The sequence below is a fragment of the Ammospiza caudacuta genome, chromosome 9 (genome assembly GCF_027887145.1).
Source record: "Ammospiza caudacuta isolate bAmmCau1 chromosome 9, bAmmCau1.pri, whole genome shotgun sequence".
NCBI classification, from domain to species: domain Eukaryota; kingdom Metazoa; phylum Chordata; class Aves; order Passeriformes; family Passerellidae; genus Ammospiza; species Ammospiza caudacuta.
In genome coordinates, this window is record NC_080601.1 from 33,914,975 (window position 1) to 33,936,507 (window position 21,533).

Genomic DNA, 21,533 nt, shown 5'->3' on the forward strand with positions numbered 1-21,533 from the left:
CTTGAGGCTGTGTGCTCTGGTTGTGTCAGTGCTGCTGCAGACAGAGCCCAGCCCCAGCTAAGCACAGGCACCTTTCAGGAGCTGTGAGAGTGATGGGGGCAGCCCTGAGTCTCCTTTTCTCCAGGCTGAGCAGCCCCAGCTCCCTCAGGGTTCCTCATGCCCGGGAGTGGCCCGGTGAGTCCATAAAGGAGAGCACCCAGGGCTGGCTGTCCTGGTGGGATGGGATGCCAAGGATGCCCGGGAGTGGAGAGGTGAGTCCCAAAATGAGAGCACCCAGGGCTGGCTGTCCTGGCAGGGTTGGGATGCCCGGGACTGACCAGGTGAGTCCTCCCCGGACCGGGCAGCATCACGTTCCGTGCACTGTAGTTCAGCTCCACCAGATGGCCCCAAGCACATACATTCACCCCCCAAAAAATCTCCCAGATGAAACATTTCGACGCAACTTCATTAAACGGCACCTGCTGAAGCTCGCTGATGCATTAATGTTTAGAACTGTTTAATTAGGCACAATCAGGAGCCAGTTGGAGGCACCTGCACAGTAACTAAACAGAAGCATTAATGATTTGCTTTTATAAATGTTTTAAATATGATATCCAGGGCAATTAAGATGTGCATAGCTGCATCAGGCTGATTGAGGTTTTTAATTCCTTTGGAGTTTTACTGCCTGAAGTTTCTTTTGTCCATCAGAGCACCAATAACTACTTAGGAAAAAGACCAGCAGTAATCTATGTGGAATAGCAGCCAAATCCAACGATAATGGGAAATTCCCATTGCCATATGCATCTGTGTAGACATGTGCAGAATAAATAAAATTATCTCAGTCTTGACTCTGATTTTTTAACAAAATCCTCCATGGCTTTGGAGTTGCTCTAGAGCTGAATCTCCAGCCAAGGGCTGTGCACTGCATCTGGGTGTGCAGCACAGATCAGACCATGCACAGGGAATGTGTGTGCAGGAAAGGAAGGGGGAAAAGGGCTTTGCCTCATAAAATCTAGGAATTGTCTATTCCTAGATTTAAATACTCCAACAGGCAGGAGAAGAAGTGGTAAAAGGTAAAAAGAAAAAGATTCTGACAGAAGTAAAGACAATGTAAGAAAGAACTAAAATAACCCTTTATTTATATCTTTGAAAGAATAAGTAGGTTGTTTAGTGGACTGTAATTGCTAAAGAATAAAAAGCCGCCCTGGTGTCATGTCAGGCTGGATTTTAGTGTTTCTTTGACCAGCAGTTTTGCTTAAACATCTGGTTGTCTACAGACTCGGGCAATGGAAAACTGGAAAAGTTGTTCATCCAGACATGTCTTAATATTTTATCTCAGTGGACCTGAACCCACATTAGTTTTATGTCCTGTGACAAATCTGACTATAAATCACTCCAAAATGAGATTTGTCTGCCAAGCTGCTCCTGATTTTGTGCCAGAAGTATGAAAGGTATGAAACCTTTATTCAACATCCTTTGAATCTTTCTTAAAACATACAAAATTATTTCACTTTTGAGACTCTTGCCTGGTTTCAAAATGTCAGGTGTTACTACCACCTGTGTTTTTGTCATGTCCCTTCTGTTGTAAGCTGCTATTTTCCACAGCCTTTTGGCAGGATTAAATTTACCTGCTTTGATAGAAAAACCAACTTTTTTTAAGCTCAGCTTACCATGAGCTGTAAGATTTTGCCCCAAGGCAGGTAAGAAGAGTGCACACATCCTGGCAAAAGGCTGTAATCCCCAGAAAAGCCAGGTCAGCCGTGCTGCTCTTTCTGGCTGTGAACACCTCTTTGAGGACTGAAAATTGGCTGCAGGTGGCTCAAAGAGAAACTAATCTTTGTGAGAGAAAAGTACAGAGAACCTGAGTTAGCCACCTAAAGGAATCAATAGCTGCCTCCACCGGGGTGGGATCAGTCTGCAGTCACTCCTAAAAACATAAATAGGACTGAAGGCACCTGCGGTGCTTGATGCAGGGATGAATAAAAATCTGGGATGTTCCCAGGGTCACTGTGGTTCGCTCTAGGAATGAGCTGGAGTGCAGTGGCTGTGTGGCACCTCCTGCTGCCTTGCAGCTTAATTCCACAACCTAGCCTAAAATATTTTTCTTGCCATTTACCACTATAGCTCATGCTCAGTTTAAAAGGCAAACAAGATTTTGTTTAGCAGCCAGCTGCAAGCTGGGTCTAGTTAAAAAAAAAAAATAATCAGTCTGAAGTATTTATGCTTCACAAATCACCATCAGCTGATACATGTTGGAGAGGCAGAACACTGCAAGCAGATCTCTGCAGCAGGACAAATCTTGTTTCATTTGTGAGGATAACTCCTTGTTTCATGAGGGGCTTGATTCACACAAATTATGAGGCTATTTCTGTCTATTAATAAAGACAGATTATTCCTGTGCACACCTATGAGGAGTGTAGGTACACATTCAGTCACTGGGGGCACAAACCAGACGAAATACAAGTATTTGACAACAGGAGACCAACTGAGTATCCTCAAAAGAACGTGGCATGTCCTTTACCACCACCACCAGTTGAACACAGAAATTTCACAATTTAGCTTTGCTTCCTGAGAGTGAATCACATTTTTTAAAATCCAGACCATAGGTCGTTGAATGATCTTTGTCTGAAAATTAATGAAATAAGGTATACAACGGAGAGAGATCTCTTTTAAGTAACATTTTTAGTGTTCTCTCCAATGGCAGTCACACATCTGGGTTTTCTGGGTTTCAGTCATACTCCTTGCAACAAATCTAGCACTGCTGTCCTTCTCTGTAGATGAGTTTAGCACAGAATCTCATGTCTCTGTTCTTCCACAAACATGATCAAGAAAAGTTTTACTCCTTAGTAGTTAATTCAGAGTTCAAAGCTTCCCTTTAATGCACAGTGCCTATATTTGGCAGAGAGGTTTAACAAAGCCTCTCTGGCATTAATTCTCCAGCAATGATCATGTAGTAAAGTGGATTGGATTCCTGCTGCAGTCCTGATGGCTGTTTTGTAGCTATGTGCAGTGTTAATAGCTATGAACACTTTCCTGAAGGACATCCCCTTCAAATGCCCCAAGAAAGCAGATAATTAAATACATTTAAATGTGAATTCGTTTGCTGCATTTCATGACTTAAGGCTGAAACTCTCTTACACTAAAGATGTTCAGGAGTCTCTCCACGCTTAGGAAGTTAAAGGAAGAGGAAGTTAAATGAACTCTGTGCAAAAGTAGACAAGGGCAATAGAAGGATTTGACAGCTCAGAGAATGTCATTGGGAGGAATGGTGGATGGATTGGAGGGAACACAGGAGCAAACCAAGTCATTGGCTGTTTTGCTGCCTTTCTCCCATCCCAGCAATTTGGGGTTCCCATATAACTACAATCTCTGCATGTTTAGCTAAACTCATCTCTGAAAGAGCAGGCACTGAATTAATGACACCTTTAGGCTATAATATCACATACTATGCAGAATCTGACCAAGGGACACCGGGGTGCCACGCCGGGTTATCTGCATTAACAATGAGGAGTAGGGTTTAAACGGCACGGATGTGTGAGCAGGTGAGAAGCCTGTTACATAAATACATCCATTAGAGCGTGTTCAAACACTTAATCCTTTATACAAAGATAAAGTGAATGGACCAAGCTCAGCCCGGGTGGTGTAGTGTGTGAATGCCCTTTGCAAACGGGCCGGCAACTGGAGTTTTTATGAACGCCGGTGTTATCTGTGCGCGGCGATGCTCCCTCCCGCCGGCCCCGTTTATTATTGTTCTTCTCCATCTTTTCCAAGCGCGGGGTTTCATTACGAGCCAGGGATGAGCACCGGAACGCCAGCCCACGGCCGGAGCTGCAATCCAGCGTGTGGCGGCTGTGCCCTGCTGTGTCAGCCCCTCGCACCGATCGGCCCATGGCCCTCCAGGGAAGGACGGGGAGCTCTGCGCTGAAAGGGGCACAAAAATCGCTCTCACGGCGCCCCTTCCCCGCGCTGGGCTGTGGCGCAGGGCGGCCCCGAGGGGCGGGCGGGACGGAGCGGGCTCGGCTCCGGCTGCGGCTCTGCTCGGCAGCGCCGCGGGGGCGGGCGGGGAGGCGGGCAGGGGAAATCCCCAGGATCCCCGGGACCCTCCCCCGAGCGGGGACACCGCGTTAGTCACCGGGACCCTCCCCCCGAGCGGGGACACCGCGTTAGTCACCGGCACCGTCACCGGGACCCTCCCCCGGCGCTGGGCTCCGCCGCGCCGGCGCCGCGCCCCTCACAGCGCGGAGGCCGCGGTCCCCTCACAGCGCGGCGGCCGCGGGATGGCGGGGCCGGAGCCGCGCCCGGCCGGGCTCTGCGCGGGGCCCCGGCGCTCCGGGACCGGCGGCCTCGGGCGGCCCCGCTGCCTCCGGGCGTGAGAGGCGGCGGAGGGGGCTGCGGAGCGCCGGCCCCACCATGCGGGAGCTGGCGATCGAGATCGGCATACGGGTGCTGCTCTTCGGAGTCTTCGTGTGAGTAGCGCCGGGCGGGCGGCGGCACCGCGGCAACTTTGCTCCGGGGCTGGCCGTCAGCCGGGTGCCGCGGGCAGGGCGGGATGGAGGTGCGGAATGGAGGTGCGGGGCTCGCCCGGTGGGCTCCGGCCATCCCTCGGGAGCCGGAGCTGCTGCCGGTGTTCTCTCTGGGATGCTCGGGGGTGGAATATTTCGCCCAGGTGAGTCTTTGAGGGAACTCTCCCAGCTGCGGCGTTTTGCCGAAGAGCCGAGTGGAATTTTTCTTGGAGAAGCTGCTGTTTGTGGGAGAAGTGTGCAAAAAGCGACCAGCCAGAACAGTGCAGCCTCAGAGGTGCTGGTGGGTTTGTTGCGGTCTGCGGGGTAAAGTCTCACCTGGCGGGGCTGTGGATGCGCTCCCGCAGCCGGGTCTGGCGGCAGCGCCGGGGCCGGGGCTGAGCGGGAGCTGGAACGTGTGAGAAAGGGTTTGGGAGCTTCTCCGCACGCTGTTGGGCAGGGAGGAAAGTCATGAAAATCTGCTTGTTGAAAGATGTGCAGCTGTCGCTGCAGGACCATTCTTTCCCTCAGCCTTTTTCTGGAGAAAGCAGTTACGCATCCTTTTGCTTTGAGTATTTCAGCCCTTTCTTTCATGCAGTTTGCGTTCTGCGTGCATTTGAACAATGAAAAGTTCCAGGCTATATAAGTTTGCATTTCCATTGCTTAATGTTTAAAGATGAGTGTTCCCAGTCTTTGTGGTCTCTCAGGAGCATCACAGAACCGGGATCAGATTCTGCTGTTTGCTTGTTTGTTTTCCTGAGGATGGATGCTGCTGGTCACAGGTGCAGGCAGGGTAGGACATCTGTTAAGCTGTGATATTGAGTTAGACCCGGCGACACTGAATGCTTTGATGAGTCCTTTCTGAACCTCTCATGGTTAATTAATAACTTGTCCAATTTACTGGTGTTTGATTTTTTTTTTCCCTCGGTGCTCATTTCTCTTGAATATTGATGCAAATCTTTTGATTTGCAACAAAACCCTGTGAGGTGCCTTTGATATCTGTCAGTTCAGTTGCATCTCACTCTGAAAGTAGACCTGTTCCTGTCAACAGAACTCCTTTCTGGAATACATGGAATTACAGGGTGAGCAAAGACCTCAGAGGCTGATGCTACATCAGAACCTTTCAATTCTTTATGATCGTGTGTGTCATTCATCACCTGCACCACCCCTGTAGGAGATCTCTACATGTAACTTATTACTATGATATGGAAATCACGAGCCATCATAATCAGTCATTTCTTGGTTGTGCTTCTCTTCTGTCTTTATTTTCTCTTTAAAAGACTCCATTATTTTCACCACTCTTTTTGCCTTGGTTCCTAAATCCTCTGAGGAGGGGTTGTTAACAGAAAAGCTCTTGGTAGAGTCACCCTAATGGCAAATGCATGTGGAAGAATTTCTCATATTTTCACACAGCTCAGCTCCTGCCTCCTTGGGATTCTGGGGAATAATTCTGGTATTTCAATAGGTCATTCAGAGCTTTCATTGACATCTGAAAGTGATGGGCACAGTAGTGTTCCAAATTCAGGTCAGTGTTTAGTTTCATGAAGAACTGCACTTTATTTGCTGGTCATGGTTGCAAGAATACAATCTCTAGGTAGACCAAAAGAAAAGACCTTTCCTGTTCAGACAATATTAGCACAGAAATGATCTTTTGCTATTGCAATAGTACTTTGTAGCTCTCTCAGTTTTCTAAAGTGGCTATTACATTTTGAAACTTTTCTGCTGCAGAGGTTTAAACACTCTGTTTCCTATGGTTTTACAGCCAGCCAGTGCAAAGGTTTTTATGGAGCATTGAGTTCAGTGGAATATCTTTTCAGGAGGGAACATTCACTGGTGAAATTGGAAACCCTGGGAGTGGAATCTGCTCTGCTGCAGAGATTTCTAGGAATGGAAAGGCTGCACAGGTTCCACTCCCTGGGAGAGGAGTGCCATTAGCAGAAATGAGCTGGGGCTGGGGCTGAGCTCATCCCTGTGCTGAGTGCCAGGAAATGAGGAGCTGGACAGGAGAGGAGCTCTTTCTGAAAAGGTCTGGATGGCTTTGTGTCATTACCAGCCCTTGCAGTGTCAGAAGCCTCCTGACCTTGAAGGGAATGGTTCCACAGCAATTTGAGAGTTCTGAAGCATCTGTGCCTCCCAGATGTCTGGGCTTCAACCTAACAGCTCATGTCACTCACAGCAATAGACTGGCATGTTTTGTACCACAGAAAGCACAAGAAAAAGGTGCACATTCCACTCTGGAGCTTTGCTTGGTAATAAATGTCATTTCATAAAAATGGAGGTGTGAAAACTTCTGTTGATGATTGCTGAAATTGAATGTATTGCCAATTTCAATGTTATTTTAGATCAAGAACAACCATGTTTTCTATGTTTAAGACTGGCAGTCTTTTTTCCCTCCAGTTGCCATAATTATCAACGTCAGTCATTCCATCAAAGGCAGAAACCTGTACTTATTATATAAGATCTCTTCCATCCTGCAGATGGGCACCCTTAGAAGCAATGCACATTTTTGGTAGTTGAGTATTGATTTGGTTGAATTCAGCAGCCATTTAGGGAGGATAAGGATAACAACTGACTCAGTTCTAGGTGTTGTGTTCATGGCAATTGCTGAGAGCTCATTTAGCAATTAAAGACCAGATTAGGTATTGAAATTTAGCAACTCAAGCTTCTTTGCCTTCACAGAGATCTGTGCTAAAGGGCATTTTAGCCCTCAGGATTTAGTGGTGTTGAAGGAGGGATTAGTTAAGAGAGATTTATTAGAAGGACTGTGTCTGCCTGAAACTGAGACTCAGGAGTTTAAAAAAAAAAAAAAGACAACAAACCCAAACTCCAAACAACAAAGAGTCCAAACCCAAAAACAAGTGATTGCAATAAAAAGAAGCCACCTAAACACAAACTTTGCTGCAAAGTTAAATAGGTATTCTTTGAGTACCTTCAGCAAAATAGCTTTCAAGCTGCAAGTTACAAACTGCAAGGATAGTGATATTTCTGTTCTGCTCCACAGTTTCTCCCAGTTTCTTAATTATCAAATTAATTTTTAGCTTTCAAAATATTTGTCCTTGCACCTTTTGATTGGGCTGACCTGATCTGATGGAACCTGGGTGGTTTGTTAATTACAAGGGGAAGAAAATTCTCATGCTATAACTTGACTATTACTTTATGAACTTTCAAATATTTCCCAATCAAATCTGGACTTTGATCAATTCCCGCTTCATATTTTTGTTTAGGTTTTTACTTATTAAGGAATATCTGTGAGTACAGAACTGAGTTTTATTTTTAAAGTGAGGTTTTCATGTAAACTCTCAGAAGTAGAAGTGGTCTGTTGTTTAATATACCAGCCATGAGGATGTACTGTTTACAGGAAAAATCCAATGCTAATTTGAAGAATGATTGAATTAGGGTCTTGCAGCTCTGTTTTCCTTCATTTTTGTACTTATTTCTATGACTTGGAGCATCTTAAAATGCCTGATTAATGCTAAAACATGTTAAAAATGACCAAACTTTCATCTCCATGTGCGCAGTGGCATTTGTCACTTACAGGTTGCTTGAAGAAAGCAAATGGTTTTGCCTGACTTGCTTTTATTCAGATAAGCCAATTATAAAAGGATTTGTGAGCTAGTCTGATAGTTTTACACAGGAGTGTTGCCCTTAAAACAAAGTTTTTCATCTGTCCTAAAATGAATTTACTGAGTGGTAGCTCAGAGTGAGCCTGAAGGGGTGTCTTTATTTGTTAGTGTTCTGTTTTAGGTGTTTTTCTAGGAGGAAAACTTTTTGCATCTGTTTCAGAAGTTTTAGAAGACCCCAGTGATTCCTCCTGGCAGGGAGAGAGGATTTGTGTGTGTTGTTGTACATTTAACCCAAGGACTTGTCAGCAGCACATCACTGATGTTTGGAGAGCTAATTGATTAAAAAGGCAAAGTCTTTCAAGGATTGCTCCATCAAACCTCGAGCTCTTCAGTGCATGTGATGTGATTAAAATATAAATGTCATTTGGAGTAATTGGATATCTCCCCCACAGCAGAGTCTCATTAGCAGCCTCCCTTGGGAATAAATGTTTATCTGCAGGCTAATATACAGATATATAATGCACATGTGTGAGTTTCCAGCACTGAGCAATGCTGACATCCTTGGTGTGTGTGCCACGTTCAGTTGCTGGTGTAAGTAAATAAAAGCTGTTTCTGCGCCTCTTGTGTTTCTTACAAGTTTACAGTATTAATATTTTAATCAAGTTATGAATATGCATGAAATAATTTGGTGTGCAAAGCTCTTTCAAGTCGCTTTCTTTGTCAGGGGATGTTGTCTTCTGGATATCCTGCATGTGTTGCCTTTAGAAATGATACTGTGCATTGTCTTGTTAACACAGCCAGAAAATCAATTCCCCGAGGAAATTCCTCAGTGCTGCACTTCTGCACTGCTCTTCTCCCAAACTGGGTTTGCCTTTTATCTCTCCTGTGGATGGGAGTTTTGGAGGACAGACTGAGCTGAAAATTGTGACTGCAGGTGGCAAAAACAAGATGGTTTTGAGAAGAAATCACCAGAATGAGACATTAAGATTTATTTTCTCATTCTGACTCAAATGCTGTGAATTTACACCAATCAGTTGGACCAAGAACTCAATGCCCCCCTTAAGCCTTGGCTCTCTAGTGAATGTTTCAAAGTAGGTATTTGGCCACTTCTTACTGGTTTGTGCCCTCTGTTCTCAATTTTAATATCCCATAAATCTGACTCTGTTTGGAACCTGATCTTTGGCTTCTGATCCTCAGTCTTGGACTTAATTTCTGTGTATCCTCTTTTCTCATTAAGAAAACAAAGGCAATCCTTCTTTTTCTCACCCTAATCCTTTAGTTAATTGATAAATTCTTTGTCATGATGTAGCCAAGCACATTGAACAGTCTTGGAGCTTTTTCAGTGTTAGTTTCACAAACAGTAATGACAATAGGAAATGAAAACATCAATAAGCTTGCTAACCTGCTTTAAAACAGGTGCATCGTTGTAAGCTGTAATTTACATGTGATTAAAGTGAGGGAAAGATTTGTTTTGTGGTGCAGGTTGAAGTCTAATTCACTGAGTAGGGTTAATGAAGAGGAAAGGGCAAGACCTGCTGTAGAAAAGAGCTTTTCTGGTGTCTGGGATCTGAGAGCACCTATCAGAGGTTGCATATTGAGCAGCAGATTTGTTCCAGTGCTCAGCAGAGTCAGTCACACCTTTGAAGGGATGGGAGAGCTGCAATGGATCTCCTGATATGCCACAAAGTAAGCTGAATTTGAACTTTGCTCTGTGTCCTGCACAGGTTACTGTGAAAACACAAAGCCCTAAATACCAATAATACCTGGTGTCACAGGAGGAACAGAACAAAATGAGTGTGCCTGCCCTGTGTGTGAGTTACCAGGGAGCTCACAGGAACCCTGGGGCTGTTTTGGGTTTTGTGGCCAGGTTTTGGGGGCAGGGGGCTGCAGGGGTGGCTGTGATGATCTGATCTCAGTCTGCATTCCCCATCCCCTGTACCACTGCAGCGAGGAGGGAGAAAAAATTCCACATTAAGCCTGGGGAAAGGGGTGGGAAGATGTTTTAAGGCTTAGGTATTATTTTCTCATTTTCCTGCTCTGACTAGACTAGTTCCTTTCAGTCAAGTCTGTTTTTGCCATGACAGTAACTGCTGAGTGCTCTCTGCCTGCTCTCACTCTGACCCAGGTGCCTTTCAGTGAATTTTCTCTCCCCCATCTAGCTGAGGAGAGGAGTGATGAAGCAGCATCCACTCAGAGCCATCCTGCTGTTCAGCTGCTTGGTGTTTCAGCCAGCTGATTCTTCTGATTCCATTGTTCTGTGCTTTATTTATTGGAGTAGGGTAGGATTTTACTGACTTTGATAACAGTTTTTCAGGAGGAATTGTACCTACCTGTCTTTCTGTGCAGACTCTGGTCTGAGCAATAGACAGATTATTTTTACAGACTGTTGTATCAATGCTTCTAGATTGTGGAGCTGAATTATTTCATTTGTGTTCCCTGAGTGTGGGGGAAAGAGGGAGTGAAAGAAGGGGAAGGGGATTTAATGGCAGGAATCGTAATTGTCCTGCTAACAGGATGGGATTTACAGTGCATATCCATGGCTAAACTCCCAGCTGAATACATGCTAAAAGAGGATCTTATTGTAAATGCCAAAGCATCTGCTCCAGATTTTTTGAGGAGTAAATGGTGACTTTGTGTCTCTTGTTGAATCTTGTTGTTGAATCCCATTTACTCACAGGCTTGGGCACTTTGTGTTTATTTGCTTCTAGCCTGATTGAGGATGTTTGATAGGGAGAATGCTACTGATAGGCTTCCTGGGGGGAAAATTTGCCTTTAATAAATTGATTCTTATATTTTGATCTAAGCACAGTTAAGACAGGGCACAACTGTGGTTCTTATGGGAAAGAATTTAATAAAAATTATAGTCTTACTGCTGAGAATGTACTCATATCTGGCACAGTAAATCAAGATCTTTATGGTCTCCCAATCTGTCAGTGACTTTGAAAAGCCAGTACTTGGAAAGAGCTGGCAGAATTATTGATGCTAAAAATGAATTAAGGATAATATTTAGTGTGTCTTGTAACTTTTTTGTGTAGTGAGGACTGTGCTGGTACTGAACAGGGGATGCCCGAGTGCTGCATTATCATTAGGAGGGAATGAGGAGAGATGAGATAACTGGGAGGGGGAGCTTTTGTCACACAGAGAAACTCAGCATGGTTGTGAATTTAGCCCAACTTTCCCTTTGGGTCTGAACATACTCAATAGTGTGTGACATACAGATATGAAAAAAAGGAAAAAAAAAGAAACTTTACCAGACTCATCTCCATCAATTTGCTGTGAAGCTGTGTAGTTGTGCAGGGAACTGTGGAGAGTTTGACTGAAAACAGTTTGAGATGTAATCAAAATAAGCATTAAAAACATCAAGAGGAAAATTTTGACTGTCTGCAGTGTGTTTGGGTTCATTATTCAGGCATGTACTTAGTTAATTTAAGCCTGTAATATGAATTATGTTTTTCACTTTAGGATGATGTACAGCTGCCAGCTTTGACACTTCTAATGGCTGCACAACTCATTATTTTGTTTTCCTCTCCTTTCTCCTCCCCAAACACACACATTAAATGGCCTTTGTGAAATATCTTGTATCATAGGGTATATTTATAAAAACAGAGGATAGAGGCAACAACTAACACCATAAATAAATTTTTTTAGTAAATAAAATAAGAATAATGCAATGAAAGCAGGAGCCAAATGTTTTCACTAGGCTGATATTGGTTATTTCTATTTAAATTTAAATTGGTTATTTCTATTTCAAACTGCCACTGTTGGTTATTTCTGGCACATTTCTGGATGGCCTGAAGAGTTGCACCTTGACACAACAAGCAGCAGCTCTGACCTCCTTGCCTTGTTCTCCAAGGGCAGCCCTGCTCCATGTGAGCAGGGATCACAAGGGCTGAACGGCTCCTTCACCCCAGGAGCAGCTAAATGCCAAAGCAAAGTTGGTTTTGTTTCAGAATGGTTTATTTTATACTCTGCTGACCAGAAGGCAAAGCTGCAAAGATCGCTGTCATATTTTCTGAAAAATCCCCTTGCCCAGGCTTTTTCTCTTGGGAAGCTGAGAAGCCTCAGGAAAAGGAAAACAATATTATCTCATTTGCTTCTCCTGTGTTTTGCTGCTTTGGAATGTGGCTGGAGATTATTTACCCACAGGTGATTGTTTCATTGGTTTCATGTGAATTGTTTTGACTTAATGACCAATCAGTGCCAAGCTGTGTCAAGGCTCTGGAGAGAGTCATGGGTTTATTAATAATCTTTTAGCATTCTGTAAGTATTTTTCTGTATTCTTTACTATAGTTTTGTATACCATTCTTTTTTATAATGTAGTATCATAAAATAATGAATTAGCCTTCTGAGAACATGGAATCAGATTCATCATTCCTTCCTGCCACAGGGCACCCCGAAAATACAAGAGATCACTTTCAATATTAAGTCAAGGAAAGTTGTGAAAATTAAAAACAAGTCAAAATACCTGACTTAGACTCATTTTGCAGCAGTTTTTTTTTTTTTTTCATGGCTCAGTATAGTCACTCCTGTCTCCTGCTCTTCTGATCAAAGCTGCAGTGCTGCAGGACCAACTGTTCCCTCTTTGTTCCTTCCACTTCCAAACATCCCACTCCTGTGAGGAAGATATGATGCTGAAAATGCTGCATTGAAGCTAATTAAGTACTCTAAGGCCTGGAAACCCTTTTATTCCCATGGAATGGGAGTTTACTACATTCACAATAATGATGCTTAATGATATTTAGCTCCACTTGCTAGCAAAGGCTCAGCCCCTAACAAGGACAATGCATGGACTGGAAGTTTTTGGAATCTCTCAGGTGCACAAGAACAACTTCCTAGCTATGTTAACCTCTCGTTGTTGTGCTGTTCTTGCATGCTCAGATAATCCTTTCCCTTTCCTCCCTGGCACAGGATGGAAATTTTTTACTTAGAGAGAATTCAAATGCTGAGAAAACAGGGACAATATAATTGAAGTGCAAAGAAACCCAACATTAGCTTCTAAAACTCCTCTCCAGGCTGTTCTTTCTTTTTCAGCATTGTGAAAAGATTGTTGGTTTGCTCTTTCATATTATGTATTCTAAGTATATATCTCATTTATGTGTGATTTCATAAGCTGCAGGACTCCTGTTGTGAGCCTGCATTGTTTTTAGTTTGAGATCTGAGCTTTAAAGTGAGCCCAGGCTCCTCAGCTGTTGCCTCCTTGCTGGTGCAGTGTTGGCTGCAAGGAGGAGAGGCCATTCATCTTTGGAAGAAGTTCTACCCTGATATAAATCTGTAAAATGAGTGGATATGTCAGGCAGATCTGGGAAACCTATCAGTAAGGCTGAAGGAAAATACTGGAAACTCTTTTTTTAGAACTTCAGGGAAATATGACAGCTGTGGTAATGTGTGTGTGTGTTTTAAAACCACATCAGAATTTATTTTCCATCTTTTCTTAATCAAAATGATTTCTTGTATATCTGAAGGGCTAATGGAGGCATATGTGCTAATTAAATGTCACACTGCAATTGCTAGCTAATTTAAAGTATTCAGAAATATTTTCCATCAAGTCATTCTGATTCATCTGAAGCTAAAGCTACCCTCCAGAACCAATCCTCTATTTGCCAGTGACATTAAGTAATAACCCCAAAAATATTGCCCATGCCCTTTGTCTTTATCAGTCCCAATAAAGCTCTATATGGGGTTTTCAAATTGTTAATCAGAAATAGTAGGTGTAAATGCTGCGTGGCATTGTACTGGAAAATAAAAAGTTTTTAGCTTTTAAAAAGGGATAATTTATTGATACTGATGTTTCTGTGCCAGTGTGAGTGTACAGTACTTAATTGGTTTTAGTGCAGTTAAAAAATGATATTTACAGTAACACATTTCCATGAAAGTCTGTGAGAAGCAATAAAACATTAGGTCTGTTTGATGGGAACACCTCATTTGCATTCAGTACCTATTGCAATATAAATTAGGATGTATATTTAAAATTATAATATATATTTAAAATTAACACTTTCCTTTGGTTTCTCTGGAGAAGTTAAAGCTGTTGCTGGGTGTTTGTCAGCTGTGCCTACTTGGCATGTGTAGTTAATAAAGTCCAGTTAGTAAACAAACTGCAGAATTCAGAGTTACTGACACTGGAATGATTTGCCCAACCTTGCTTTGTAAAGTCCTATCAAGAAACATCAAATCTCCTGACACCCAGTGTTGTGCCTTAACTACAGAGAACATTTCTATCAAAGTAGAGTTTATACTATTGAAGTTATATTTTTAATTCATGCCAGCTTCTCCCTTGCTCATCATTCATAATTGAGTCTTGGCCAGGTGTATTGGAACCCTTCTTGATGGCTGAGGAGCTGTGGATTTCCCAGATTACTTTAGATATTAAAGGGCTCAGATCTCTTTGCTTGTGCTAACCTGAGCTGACACAAAGCTGTCTCATCGTGCTGGTACCCACAGGCAGCAGCATTTCAGAGCTGTATTGCTCCAGCTCCTTGGAGAGCAGAATCAGGGTGATAAACCACAGGCTTTGCTTCCTATCTCCCCTCATCACTGTCCCCTCTCCTTCAGTTTTGTTAATTTTATGTGCCAGCCGCAGAAATTTTCAGGCTTTTCATATTTGGTCAGTTTTTGCAGGAATTTGTAAAATAACATCTAAGAATTTATGGAGTTTTTTTTCATAATATTATTTTTAGGCAGAAAACAAACCTAGCTTTTCTCATGGCTTGAGAATCAGTTATCTCTCCAGGTACATCAGATAACGTGACGTGAATGCTTTCCCCACTATTAGTGTGTTTCAGAAAGGGAAAATATTGAAGTCTTGAATTCAAATGTGAGCCAAGGTGAGTGAAGAGTGTTCAGTGCTGATGCAAACTCTGGGCTCTCTCTCTCAGCCTGGATCACTTGTGGGAAGCCCCTAAAGCAAATCCTGAGCTATGAATTGTGCACAGCCTCTGTAATTAGGGCAACTATTACCAACTTCAGCACCACTGACACCACTCTCAGCTTTGCAGAACAGCTGATTGCACAATAGAACATGGCAGGCACACCAGGCAAGCTTTCACTACCAGCTGTGAGACCCAGTTTGGGGAATGCTGGAGGAAATATCCTTGTAGAAACATGCAAAATGGAGTTCCAGGAGTCCCAGTTAACCTGTGGTTTTGGGAGAGGCAGCAGTGTTTGTTCACACAGAGTTCTGCAGGCAGGGAATGGTGGTCAGGACCAAATTTATTCCCCACAAGCCCCCAGAGGTGATTTATAAGTGAAGTTGATGAACATCTGTTATCTTTTTGTTGTTTGCCCCAGTGGGGACATGCAGACAGAGCCATTTGAGGATAAAATCTGTTTATCAAGAGATGAAGCTTAGAAAAGAGGAGGGACATTCATGGGGTGTCTGGGATGAAAATCTGGGTGTCACAATGCCAAGTTTCTTTCATTCTCTACTTTGTCATCCTATGTGTACTGCTCTGTCCTCTCAGTTATTTTCACTTGGTATTTGGGACAAGATTTGTCCGTGAGACAAAAAGTAAGAGGCAAAAAACCTCAATTTCCCCCTTCTCCTGCCAACCAACCAACCAACCCCTCTTCAGCTGATGCTCAGGACCAGACAGAAATTTAAACTTTGGTGTGGTTCGTGCAGCTGAGGGCCAGGCAGTGGTGGAAACAATAAGCTGAGGTGCCACACAATATCCTGCTGCTGCTTATGGGGATGAAAACCACTGTGGAAACTCAGGTCAAAACCTCTGTGAAGATATTTATGCTCTGTTTGATTCCTCCACTATCAGTGAATGGTTTCATAAAAAGATAACCCCCAGTTATTAGCCCACAACATCACAAACCTGCTTTTAGTGAGCTGTTACCTGGCTCTGGCTGGGATGTGGTGCTGGCAGGAAATGATCCTGAAGGGCTGCACGCTGTGAAATGGAAATGAAGTTAATGTACCTGGAAGAGCTGGGAAAGAGCAGCGTTTTTACTCAGTGCTGCCATGGCCAAAGCAACCCCAGGGACTGGGGCACCTGTTGCTCATTGATATTTTTAATGGAGTTTGAGCTCCTCTTTCCCTTGGGTTGCTTTGAAAGTCACAGTTAAAGGCTCTCCAAGTTAATGGAAATGCTTTTATGTCTTAAAGACTTCATCAGGCTGAAGTGTTTGAAATCTTGCTTGCTAAGCTGTTAAAAATGTTGGGTGAATATGTAAAAAGGAAAAAAAAGGCCAAAAAGCTAAGATAAAATTTTTCTGTATTAAAACAAAGGAAGTTTTTTGGCCCACCAGGGGACACTTCCATGGCTGAGGTTGTACTTTGGGCCATAACACAAAGACATCAAAACCAGTTTTCTCTGTCCAAGGCCTGCACTCATTTCTCATCACATCTAGTCCTTAAAACAAACTTGAGCTGACTTTTGAATAGTGATAGACTGCACTTCTGGTTGGGACAAAGGAACAGAAATCCAAGTGTCAGGCAGCTTAGAAGCCACTGTGTCCTCATGATTGTTTAATGGAGCACAAAGGGAATTGCCTTCAAGCTAGTGAAATCTCATATCCACTCACCCATTGGTGATGCTTCACAAAAGAAGAGAATTGTTCTCTTATGAGTCTTGACATAAAAATTTAATTAGCAGTTGAGCTCTTTGGGAAGATAAAAAAAAGTTATTTCTTTTTTTACAGTCTCTCTCCTTTAACTGTTCACTTCCTATTTCTGTATTCTTTCCAGAGACATCTGCTGCCTTCTGCAGCTATATTCTTTCTCCTTCACCAGTGATTCTGAAATTATTTTGCCCAGTTTCAGAAAATTTTTTTGTTTGTTTGTTTTCTGGGGTTTTTTTGCATTATGTTGCACTAAATTTGAACACAGTTTTGGGAAGGTATTCAGAACACAAGTCAAAGTAATAGTTGAAAACTTAATCAGACAATATATACTGGATACAGAACTGCTGCTGTTGCATAAAATAATAATAATTGCAGTCATTGATGGATTTGTTGAAATTACTCATTCCATATATGAGTACAGATGAGTATATATTAATCAAAAAATCAGTCCTCACCTGAATTCAGATTCTATTTATGTTATTTATTACATTTTCATCTCTTTAGCATGAGTTATTTTGCTCTTAAAGGCATTAAATCTTATGACAGTATGTATCTGCAGTGTCCCAGTGTGTTTCCTGTGAGAACTGAATTTGATTTTTAAAAAATTCCTCAGATTGAAGCAAAAATAATTTCAACTTTCTTACATCATGAGGGGCAGAAAACAAAAGATCAAGAAGAGCCCCAAACCTTTAACTCTGGTGGCATTTGTTCACAATGTCAAATGCCTAACATCAAATTAATTACATTTCTGATCCAATGGGACAAATTCTCCAGAAGTGCACTGGTGTGTTGTGATCACCTTGAAACTCAGATGTTTGTGTGTGGTTTGTTCTCTGCAGTTACCAGAAATACTTCAAATAATAAACTTTAGGACTCTCTTAATTGAAATTTGGAACCAGACCTGCTTGCATTATCTAGGAGTTGACCTTTATTTTTCTAATTGAAAACTAGAAAATGAATTTTTCATATAGGGGATATGGAGCTGTTCTTCTTTATAAATATTTCCTATTTTCATGTCTTGCACAAGCCACTGTCTTTTAAACTTCAAAAATCTTTGTTTTCAGTTTGAAAACACTGAAACAAATTGTTTTGACACTTCTGAAGTTCACCTTCCTTGGGAGAGCAGGCTCAGACTCTGGGTTGGAGAAGCTGAGCACAACAGCAAATATTCCCCTTGCAAAACCAGACTCCTTAAGCTCCCAGAACAATCTTGTTGTCCATCTAGGCCAGTACAGGAAACAGAAATATTGTTAAAAGTGACAAGGCTGTGTTTGACCTTCTTTGGTCCTTAAATTTGGTTGTTTTCCTTTAGGAAAGTATCACTGGAGGAGTTCTGGGGACAGCCAAAGGTGACACAGAGACTCCATCATCACAAGGCATGAAAAGACACTTGGTTATCAGAAATCTGCAGTTCTTACAGAAACAATGGTGGATTTAAGACCTGATTGGCCTTTAGGAATCCTCTCTCACCCTCTTGGTGAATAGCACACTGGAGAACCATATCTATAAACAATGGTTACAGAAAAAGAGATAATCATTGCGTGAATTCTTTCCTCTGAAGTTTCCCACAGCTGCCAGGATTTTCCTGGGAGAGCCATGTCTCTCTCTGTTCAGAGGATGTGTAATTACTACAGGAAAGGAGAGGAAGAAGTGGTCAGGGAGTCTGAGTGTGCTCAGGTAAAGGGGTCAGAGAAGGGTTTGGGGTGGAAAAGACCTTTCAAGGTGTCCTAGTTCCTCTCCCTGCCACGGGCAGAGGCAGTGGTTTGCTCCTCTTGAGGAAATTGCTGACCCAGCTGGGTTTTTTGAGGTTTCTCTTCCCTGGGGAGAGCTGCATGTGTGAGTATGGTTTAATTTCACTCTGCTCTGCAAATTGCTTTGGGCTTTTTCTCTTTACAAAGTCACCTGATGTAAAACCTGGGTTTGGAGAGGTTTAAAACCCTTGGCTTTGGAAAACTTCCAGTAAATGAAGCTTTGGGCTGCTACACCTCTGAGTTCTGGCTCTGGTTTATCAGGTGAGACCAACCTGCAGAAAACTCCCTGTGTGCTCCCTCAGCACCCATCCCTTGAGCCCTGGTAACCCAGACCTGAAATGAGCAGTGAAAAGCAAAAGCCAAACTTCCCAGGCTGTCTGATATTAATTCAAAGCCCAGAAAAGTTAAATAGCACTGAAGAGCTCTGTGGAAAAAGGAGTATGGTTTAAATGAAGTGAGACAATTTAGGTAGTCATGAGAAGCTTCTGAAACTTCCAGCTGCATCCACAGATCACAATTCTTGCTTTTTCTTTCAGTGCGTGACAAAAGATACCCACAGAAATTACTATCTACAGAACAATGGGACCTCAACATTTTATTTTGATGCCCTTAATTGCAAAATAACATAATTACAGAATGATGAGGTTTTTTAGTGTGTTTGTTTGGGTGGATTGATTTTGGTTTTCTGGTTTTTTTTTTGGTTTTCTGTTCTTTTGGGTTTTTTTGCTTTGTAAGAGGGCTAATAGACACAATAACAAAATGAAAAGTGTTTTGATAGAATGAGACATTTCTAGTAGACTTAGATTCTTCTTAAGCTTGACAGCCCATCCTGTTTTAGGAGTAAGTCTCTTTTGGAGATATTCTCTAAGTTATCTCTTTTTTCTATCAGTGGAAGAAATTTTCTGGGCTGCTTCTTTCTTTTGCTTTGTGATCCTGCAAATGCAACTGTCGTGTTTCAAAGTCTGAATCTTGACATTTGAAAGGCATTTAATATTTTACATTTGTTACATAATTTTTTTAGGAATTATACACAATAATTATAAAAGGCTGGCATACATGGTTGTAAATTGATAATAAATGACTACATGATTTATTTAATCTCACAGTGTTATTTGCACACTTTTACCCCAAAAAAAAGAGAACAATTTATTCTCCACAGTAATGTTTATGGAACTTTTATAAAGTTGTAGACCAACTTCAAAGGTGTAGAATTTTAAAACCCATTTTCTGAAGGGTGTATTTATAAAATTTCTTACTAAAATGCAGTGAGGTGGGATGGCAGTATAACAATTTATTAATAGGGATAATTCATGCATGCTATATCATAGTCAAGTTTGGGAGAAATTCTAAATGAGCAGAACTCTTCTGGGGGTTTTTGGTCATCACTTCAAATTGTGAAAAATTTGTATCTTTCATTTTTTTTTTTCAGTTTTACCGAATTTTTGGATCCATTCCAGCGAGTGATCCAGCCAGAGGAGATCTGGCTGTACAAAAATCCCTTGGTGCAATCAGACAACATCCCCACACGGCTCATGTTTGTAAGTACCTAAGGGCATCTGATGGCTGCAAACTGAGTGAATGTTCCTTTGATAAGCAGCAGGAAATATTTCACGAGTAGAGGAAGTTCCTTTAAACCTAAAGTCAATTCTTTTCCAAGCCAGTGTTGTCCAAAATGTAGCAAATGATGGGAAGTCTTTAAAAAGCAGCATTATGAGATGACTGAATCTATAAATGTTGATTTTTCAGTTTAGGATTCAGAGCAGTGGTAGCTGAGAGGGATGTGAGAGAAATCAGTAGAGAAGTTTTTTCAATTAGCTGGTTGTGTGACCTGACAAAACCTTGCCATGCTCTTAGAAGGTTAAGTGCTTAAATTTTGAGATCCAATTTGTTTTAGTCATGTTAAGCACTGAGATACTGGACTCTGAATAATCTTTTTTTTTTTTCCCTAGAGGCAAAACCTTTGTTTTAGCTTCTGCCAACACTAAATATATCACAGAGCTGCCCTGCTGTCACTGCTCCTCTGGCTCTTCCCTGCTCAGCACATGCAGGCTGGATGGCTGAATTTGGTTATCAAACTTCATAATTTTGATAACCTTCACTAGCAATGATTAATAATCATGATAATCTCTATATATGACTGCAGTAAAACACACCAGCTCAGAAATGCTGAAATTATGGCTCTAGTTCAGGCTGTAAAAGTGGTAGTTCAGTCTTTCCAACAGCTGCCTCAAGGTCACCTTTTCCTGAGTCTTCAGTGAACCCAGGGTTTTACTTTTCAAACTTGAACTCAGATTAAATGCAAATCAGCTATATAATTTCTATTCAACTTTTTTAGAAATGCTTAATCCTTCGTTTATAATGAAATTTTAATTAAGGAACCGTTTAAAGGCACCTCCTGCATATCAGGCAACCATTTATCCCAACCTTCTAAGGCAGAGGCTGAAGGCCTGATTTTTAAATTTTGCCTTTATAAACAAGAAACATTTTGTTTCTATTGCATTAAGAAGCAGCTCTATTTTGGACTTTTTAATCTTGGATGGAAGAAAATATATGTTTTTCCTGAAACAGAAGACAGCTGTGCAAAAAACTTAAAAACCAAAAATCAAATAACAAATAAACAAAACAACCCCCAAGCCAAACATTAAATTGTTGTGCTGGGAAAGACTGAGTTTAATGGTGTGGTTTTTGCTCATGCTCAGCATTGCTTTCCTACATGGTTCCTCAGATGTGTTTGTAACAGAATAGTTCAAGAACCAAGAGTGAATCATTGCACAGGGTTTTGCTGCAGAGGGGAAATGAGTTTTGAAGCCAGTTGGGATAATCATTAATCCATGCTCTTATTCCCCAGGGGAATAAGGCACTGGGAAGCACAATTCTGGGATATAGTTATAATATATTCCCATAATAATATTCCCATTTAATATGTTCCCATAGCTCCGGATTTTGGCAAAGTTTGTGGTGGTGGAACTTTGAGGCAACTCTGTGTCAGTAACATTTGTATGGTCTGTATTCTCTTTCTGGTTCAGATTTTAAACAATCAACAGCTTCTTAAATTAAGAAATATGGGTAATTTCTATATATTTTTCTTATTTTTTTAATTTAAAAGAAGAAAAATCCTACTCTATCATTGCTCATTATGGAAAGAATTTGTTGCCACCACCGTACTCCAATAT

At 41.9% G+C, this 21,533-nt stretch overlaps 1 protein-coding gene across 1 annotated transcript in view; it reads left to right on the top strand.

Moving 5' to 3' along the window:
- Positions 1–4,230: 4,230 nt before the first annotated feature.
- Positions 4,231–21,533, top strand: part of PLPP4 (phospholipid phosphatase 4) — a 52,906-nt gene continuing 35,603 nt past the window's right edge. Inside the window, exons 1-2 of the mRNA XM_058810705.1 lie at positions 4,231–4,445; positions 19,790–19,898. Of these exons, the coding sequence (XP_058666688.1) occupies positions 4,390–4,445; positions 19,790–19,898 (165 nt within the window). The 5' untranslated portion in view covers positions 4,231–4,389. The remainder of the gene's footprint in view (positions 4,446–19,789; positions 19,899–21,533) is intronic.